The sequence below is a fragment of the Fragaria vesca genome, linkage group LG5, assembly GCF_000184155.1.
Source record: "Fragaria vesca subsp. vesca linkage group LG5, FraVesHawaii_1.0, whole genome shotgun sequence".
NCBI lineage: Eukaryota > Viridiplantae > Streptophyta > Magnoliopsida > Rosales > Rosaceae > Fragaria > Fragaria vesca.
The window spans coordinates 19,617,194-19,624,699 of NC_020495.1; the positions used below are offsets into that span (position 1 = coordinate 19,617,194).

At 38.1% G+C, this 7,506-nt stretch overlaps 2 protein-coding genes across 2 annotated transcripts; one reads left to right on the forward strand and one right to left on the reverse strand.

Annotated features, from left to right (window-relative positions):
- The first annotated feature begins 1,557 nt into the window (after positions 1–1,557).
- Positions 1,558–4,433, forward strand: LOC101297733 (probable protein phosphatase 2C 27-like). Its single transcript, XM_004300077.1, has 4 exons — positions 1,558–2,048; positions 2,318–2,509; positions 3,035–3,240; positions 3,554–4,433. The coding sequence occupies exons 1-4, from the start codon at positions 1,848–1,850 to the stop codon at positions 4,110–4,112; spliced, it is 1,158 nt and encodes a 385-aa protein (XP_004300125.1). The 5' UTR covers positions 1,558–1,847; the 3' UTR covers positions 4,113–4,433.
- A 72-nt stretch (positions 4,434–4,505) lies between these two features.
- On the reverse strand, positions 4,506–6,786 carry LOC101298024. Its single transcript, XM_004300078.1, has 9 exons — positions 6,632–6,786; positions 6,503–6,529; positions 6,340–6,419; positions 5,982–6,054; positions 5,837–5,894; positions 5,499–5,556; positions 5,332–5,356; positions 5,144–5,235; positions 4,506–4,840 (listed from the first exon to the last, which is right to left on the reverse strand). The coding sequence occupies exons 1-9, from the start codon at positions 6,728–6,730 to the stop codon at positions 4,789–4,791; spliced, it is 564 nt and encodes a 187-aa protein (XP_004300126.1). The 5' UTR covers positions 6,731–6,786; the 3' UTR covers positions 4,506–4,788.
- Between the last annotated feature and the right edge of the window lie 720 nt (positions 6,787–7,506).

Sequence of the window (7,506 nt, forward strand, 5' to 3'; positions counted from 1 at the left end):
GTGCGTCCGAACTCTCTCTTATTTATGTACTTTTGTCAATGTAAATCATAATGTTAACCGTTCAAAAGCTAGATTACCCAATAAAAATCACATCTGCAAAAAATCAATATAAACAAAAATCGTTTACTCAGCCGAATGAATCAAAAAATTGACGGCTAATCATGAGACTGCTAACTTTCACCAGAACTGTCCATTTGTTTAATGTATACGGCCTGAGCAAACGAATTTTGTTTACACTGATTTTTTACAAAGATGATCTTAATTTATTGGTTAATTCAGTTTTTAAACGGTTAATATTATGATTTAAATTAACAAAAGTACGTAAATAAGAAAAAGTCTGAACGTAGACATACATACTAGTCTGGACGCAAGTAAAGTATTATTCAATTCTAAAAAAAAAAAAAAAAGGCCTAACGTCCATGGTAAAAAAAGAAAAAAAAAGTATGTATAGAGGTTACTTTTTACGAAGGACTAAAATTTAGCCGATTGTGGAAATTTCGACAATCCAAAAAACAGATATTTCGATGGAAATTTCGAGGAAATATCGATTGCAAAAAATTCGAAAAAATTGTTAGTTGTAGTTTAGAGTAATTAGACATTTAGCAAAAAATTTACTTTTAAAATTTCATTAAGAGATAAGTAATATATATATTGTAAAAGCAAAGGCTATCAAGTTGGGTGGTTAGCCGGGTGGTTAAGGAGCTAAGCTTGTACAATCTTCTACAGGGTTCGAGACCTGATGGACGCAAATTTTGGTTTTATTATATTGAATTTCAAATAAGACATTGGAGACTTGGACACAAAATTACAATTTGGAGACTTGGAGCCATCAAATGAGACACCGGTGCGCCTTTTTAGGGGGGGGGGACAGAGACAAAACACACCCACGTGGGTCAGATCACTCAGATGTGACTCATATGAGTCATCCACGGAATAATTCGAAAAAATCTAATATATCACGATATTTCGATAATATCTCACGAAAATAACTTGGAAGGTGAAATGTCGAAAATTTCGATTTTTTAGACCTTGCTTTTTACCGAATACTCACCTCCTTTGACATACTTTTTCTTCATTAGCGCTGATATCATAAAGACTGTTCACCACAGTACATTGTTTCTACCACACAGTTTGCAGAATAAAACTGAATGAAAAAATTCTAAATAAAAAAGAAAAGAAGAAGAAGAATGGGGGAACCAATGGGAAGACCTAAATTAGAAGCACTCCTGCGTCCTGCCATCTTCAATCATTTCTCTCGGTACTCTCAATCATTACCCACTTCCCCAGATCACGCTTCATAAATGCACACCCACTCCTCTCCAATAGCAACCCACCACGTCTACTCTGAGAATCCAAAGGCCCACCCCTCCCGCTCCTCTGTCTATTATAACGAACCCCAACCTCTCAGAACCCAACGCCACCCACGTCACCACTCAGAACTCACCACGTGTCGGTATCCTCCTCTCTCGTACTCTCACGTACAGCTAACCGGATTACCTGGAACCGCCGGTGGCCAACCAAAAAAGCTAAATGATTCTCTTCCTTTCTTTCTCTCTCAGACACACACCACCTTCAATCAATTTCCCCTTTCTAGGGTTTCCACTGATCACCATTATTTCACCACCAGAAAAAAGAAATCCCAATATTCTTCTTCTTCTTCAATTTATTACATTTTTCATCTCAATTCAATTCAAGGAGGTTTGATTTGTGCTGTGTGGATTCTTAATTTGATTCCTCGAAAAGGAATTGGATTCGGATAAGATAAGATAAGCGAGGATTTGGTGATATTTTGGATTTTTTGTAGATCTGAAGCAAATTTGATTTCAACGAGTTCTGGTTTCGATGATATGCGAGTGAAGATGGCTGCCAGTATGGATTTTTCGCCTCCGACTACCATATTTGAAGGTGTTTGCTACAATGACAACATGTCAGCGTTGGATGATCATGATGAGAATATCCACAGTTTGAAGCATATTCCGAATGGAAAGCCTCCGAGGGTAATGCGGCACAGTTTGAGCTCCATGAGGTTGCTCTCCCCTGAGGATTTGGTAATCTCATGTCTTTTATATGACTAGATGCTTTGTAATTAGCAGGATATGTGGTTTACATCTTAAATTTTCGACGAAAATGTCTTCGGTAGATTAGTGTTGGAGAATGCATATGTAGCTGCTCTATTGGTTTGGATTGTTCTCTGCATTTAGCTAGGAAGGCGGAATGGAAGGCAGTTAAAACTTCAAATTTACACCTTGTATTGTACTTTGCACCGAATTTTGGGGATTGCGCGTTGTACTTACTCCTTTGTTTGGCTTTTTTCCAGTTGGAAGTTGGGGTTGTAGCCAGTAAGTCACCGTCGAATGAAAATACAAACTTTCTCCCAGTGTTCCGATCAGGAAGCTGTGCTGAAAGAGGACCGAAACAGTACATGGAGGATGAACATGTTTGTGTCGATAATCTTGTTGAACATCTAGGTGAAACTTCTGACTTCCCTTTGCCTGGTGCTTTCTATGGGGTAAGTTGTCACCTTCATATCTTTTACTTGTTATTACCTATTGTTAAGCAGGAGAATTTTATGGAGCTGTTAAAGCTGAAAAAATTGGATGATAAAGTATTAGTATTTCTCTGCTCTTTTATCTTGTGGCTCCTGTAGGCATGGTGGTTACTTTTGTTAGATATAATTACTCCTTCGGCGAAGTTGCACTAACTATCCGATATGCTTTGGTAGGATTTCCTGATTTTGTATGATCTAGTTATACTTTGAGCTCCTGTAATATCATTGTCCTACAGCAACACAGAGTTGATTTTTATCTCCCTTCTACAGTATATGTCCAAATGTCTTTACTAAATCTAATTAACTAGCTGAAGAGATACCTTTAGGAGAGGCATTTAGGTATTCTATTCTAAACCAAAATCACCGATTAACTTTTATCTCATCATAAATGCTTTATTTGTTACGTACTTGTCTTGTTATTTGATCTTAGGAAGTAAGGCTCATCTTAATTTACACAGATTTCTCAATATAGATACATTTGAACAGGTATTTGACGGCCATGGAGGTACAGATGCAGCATTGTTTATCCGAAACAATATTCTTAGATTCATAGTTGAGGATTCTCATTTTCCAACTTGTTTGGAGAGGGCTATTAAGAGTGCCTACGTGAAAGCTGATCATGCATTTGCAGATGCAAGTTCTCTTGATATCTCCTCTGGTACCACTGCTCTGACTGCCCTTATTTCGGGAAGGTAATTAGCTCCTTCACTGCCCTTGTTTTGCATCAGATGATGCTGGTGATCTGTACTATTTGCTAAAGTTCTTCTGACAGGTGGTCCCCATGTTATGGGACATCTCTTGAAAATACTGATTTATCTAGATACTGCATTGTAACATTATAGTACCTTACACTTGTGATAGTGGTCTAAGGAAATGATGAAAGAAGGAAGAAATATAACAAATGAGCAACGAGTTATCTTACTATTGCTTTTATTTTGTTTTTCAAACCTAGAATTTAGGAGTCAGGATATTGTTGCAGATGTTACATTCTTTTCCTCTTTACAGGACCCTAATAATTGCCAATGCTGGGGACTGTCGAGCTGTGATGGGAAAAAGGGGTAGAGCAATAGAGATGTCAAAAGACCACAAACCAAATTGTGCATCTGAAAAGCTAAGAATTGAGAAGCTTGGTGGTGTGATTTATGACGGGTACCTCAATGGACAATTATCTGTGGCTCGTGCTCTAGGAGATTGGCACATGAAGGGACCTAAAGGCTCTGCATGCCCTCTAAGTGCAGATCCTGAGTTGCAGGAGACATGCCTGACCGAGGAAGATGAGTTTTTGATAATGGGGTGTGACGGTTTGTGGGATGTAATGAGTAGCCAATGTGCTGTGACAATGGCGAGGAAAGAACTGATGATCCATAATGATCCTGAAAGATGCTCAAGAGAACTGGTCAGAGAGGCACTCAAGCGTCATACTTGTGATAATTTAACTGTTATTGTGGTTTGTTTTTCCCCAGATGCACCCCCTCGGATAGAGGTTCCTCAAAGCCGAGTCCGAAGGAGCATTTCTGCAGAAGGGCTTAATTTGCTGAAGGGTGTACTGGACTGCAACTCGTGAGTTAAAGAGGAACAGGACCATCGAGTTATGTACAGAATTCCAAGGATTTAAAATTGGTGAGGGGGTAACATTGTACCCCAAGTAGTTGCTGTCGTTCGTGTAGCAGTTATTTGAGTTCAGCCTCAGTCAGCCTCATTCAAGGGAACATTATTTATGCATAGGGTTATTTGTCATGTTGTATATACTGTACATCTAACAAGCCCTGTAGACTACTGTTGTACCATTGGAAGTATTCATATTCATTATTTGATTTCCACTTAATTATGCGACTTGTACAGTGTGAAGTAATTTATCCAAAAGCGGATGTTCTTGAAGGGATTGTACCCTTCCTATTGGGAGAGGGGAGTTTTAAGTTGACAGTCAGATGATTGGAAGTGGAAACATTCAAAATTTGGGCAATGCAAATGTGAAATCTCTCAAGAAAGTTACAGCAAGGAGGCTGTTTACAAGTTCATATAGGTTCTTGCGATGCATTTGCCTAGATGAAAGAAAGATAGAAACACCTGCTTGAGTTCTATGAAAATTTCTCCTGGTATTAGTTCAACAACATATTGGCATAAGTATAGAAGCAAAATTTGTTCGTATAAGAATGATCGTCACTCGAGCATTACACTTATAAGGCAATGCCAACTAAGCCGACCAAACTTTCAATAGAATAGCAGTGAATTCAGGCACGTCAGAGTTCTCCATCTGATCCACCGTTAGATCCATTTTCCTCATCCAATGCACTGCAGAAACAGAAACCAGAAATAATATCAGGGAATTATACAAAGGAGACCCTAGGCTGTAAAGCAAGAACCATGAAGTTTCAACCAACAGACAAGTGGGTGGTTTCAAAACTAGGTTTAGGTTGCCATAATAAAAACTTTAATTTACACAGCCAATGATAAAAAGATTGTTGTTAAGTGATGACCTCCTTGGTCTTTAAATGAAGGTTGGTGCCCTGGGAGGGGAGCAGTAGAAACTAGAAACAAAGGACTCATTTTTCTTCGTGTTTGTCAAGGTGTGATGAATTGCAATCAAACTTTTACCTTGTTTTGCTGCAGTGTTTGCTCAGATCCTGACATAGAACCTTGCTTACATCTCCTACTCCTAAAGATCCTTTCTTTATCAAGTCTGCAATCTGCAAAATTTATTGAGAGTGAGCCATTAAAATCATTACGGTGTAGTGCAGACAACCGTTTTGTATATTTCAAAGATATCAAGAATATCAAGTCACCTCATCTTCTGTTTCCTCAAGTAACCTATTACAAATAAATATACTGGTTAGCCTTATGAATCATATGAAACTTGACTAGTTTAGAAAATCCACATTTTTCAAATGACAAAGACAATCAGTATAACGTTGGTAACTAAACTCTCATCAGAAAGAAGAAAGGTTCTCACCTTCCACAATAAGTTGATATATCCTTTGAATATGCTCTAGCTTCTTGTTTATCTAAAACTGTACCACCAAGAAAAATGAGGCAAATCAATCTGTATAATCTTACAGCTTTCATAACATCTCAATATATGAAACTAATCGGTTTGTGCGATAGACAAACAACTGGAAAGAATAACTTCATTTTGATTGAAGTCTTCTCCAATTCTAGGAACTTACCAAACAAATAGCATTGACTTAAATGAAAACAGCATATGAATCTGTTGCTTAATGACTATGAGCTGACAGATAAATACAAGGTTTCTATTCATAATGCTTGAATCTATCATGTAGAAATACATACCTATCGTAAGGTTATCCCAATCACGCACTTTGATCCAAACTGGTCTGTCTGAATCTATCTGCAAATGAAAACCAGAATCAGTTATTCCAGCAAACTACGTAAATTCTATAAAAGAAACTAATTTTTTAAATCCCAAGTAAATTACCTTGCTAAGAGTGTAATCCTGCATCTTGTCACAAAGTCCATCAAGGAGTTCAACAACTCTGAGCTCACTGACTCTAATAAAAACAATCGCAAAAGAAAGTCACCAGCCATTTGTAAAACAAAGTAGACTAGAACAACCGACTTCTCATCAATTCATCTAGTTACTAGCCTCTTATTCAGATCATAGTCTTCCATCTATCCCACCTATCTGTTAAACGACTACACGATTTCACATATGTCCAGTTGAGTAATGCTCTTATGTAAAAAGTGCCTTAAGTTGTTAGGTTGAGGGTTTTAGAGTTTTACAATGTGCGAGATTTGGATCACAATTATGGATACAGATGCAACTCAGGTAATACCTGTAGTCGATTACCTTTCCTCGCCGTTGACCTTGGGAGTCCAACCGGTGTCTCATATCCAAGTGGTTTCTGGGCTTTTCCTGCAAAAAATGATTACACATTGCGAATCAAAATCAATGTCTTGCAAGGTGAGCTAGTTAGAATTGACAATGATATTTCTGACCTTGGAAATTCCCCATTCTAGCTCTTCCTGCAAGAGAATCAGAGATGAGTTGTCAATTCACGAGATCCACGGGAATTTGAAATTGAAGACGAGACGAGAGGAGGGAGGGAGGGAGGGAGAGGTTTATACCGCGACGGCATTGCAGGCGGCGCATTTGTCGTCGATGGAAGAAACGACGGTGAAGATGGTGAATATCAGAATCACAGTGGCGACCTTTGACCTTTCCATCTTCTCCGATTCGTATCTCTCTCTCTCTCTCTCTCTCTCTCTCTCTCTCTCTCTCTCTCTCTGAATCACAATGACTTTGGGAGCGTCCAGTGTTTGATTTTAGTTACTCTCCCGGGTGGACCCACCGGGTCTTGACCACCCGGCCCACGTCCAGTGCCCCGAAAATAAAACTCAACTCGAGACATGTATTTACTATTTAGGGGTCATCGGCGCTGGGCTAGGGCCAGCCTTACCCTAAATTTTAGGGCTTAGGGTATGATCGGATAGGACTCGGTCAAAGTCAACAAAATTTAGGGCTGGGTAGGATAGGGTCGAGACTTGGATATGTAAGTTTTTATCCGTCCTAACGACCCATTTTGTTAGGGTTAAAAGGACCGGGTAGGGGCGGCCTTTTAAATAAGATTAAGTAGGGTCGAGATGGGCCAGTTTTTTTTCTCACAATTTAGCTCAAGGTTTATATTAGCTATCTTATATGTAATATACCCTATTTTTAGTCCTATTCAACATATATGAATATACATTATACTTAACTTAGGACATCTATTTATAAATATTAATCTAAGTGGTTATACTTATATATCTCACAAAATATCTCTCTAAATCATTAAAATACAATCGTTATTCAACAAAGCAAAAAGAAATCAAATAAATAAAGCTAGCAAAATCAATTACAAAAAAGAAGATTAGTTGTATTGTAGCTAAAAAATAAGAGACTTATTAAAAGCTAGAGATCGTTTTGAAAATCTTTTCCTTATTAATCTGGGGACTACTCTTAT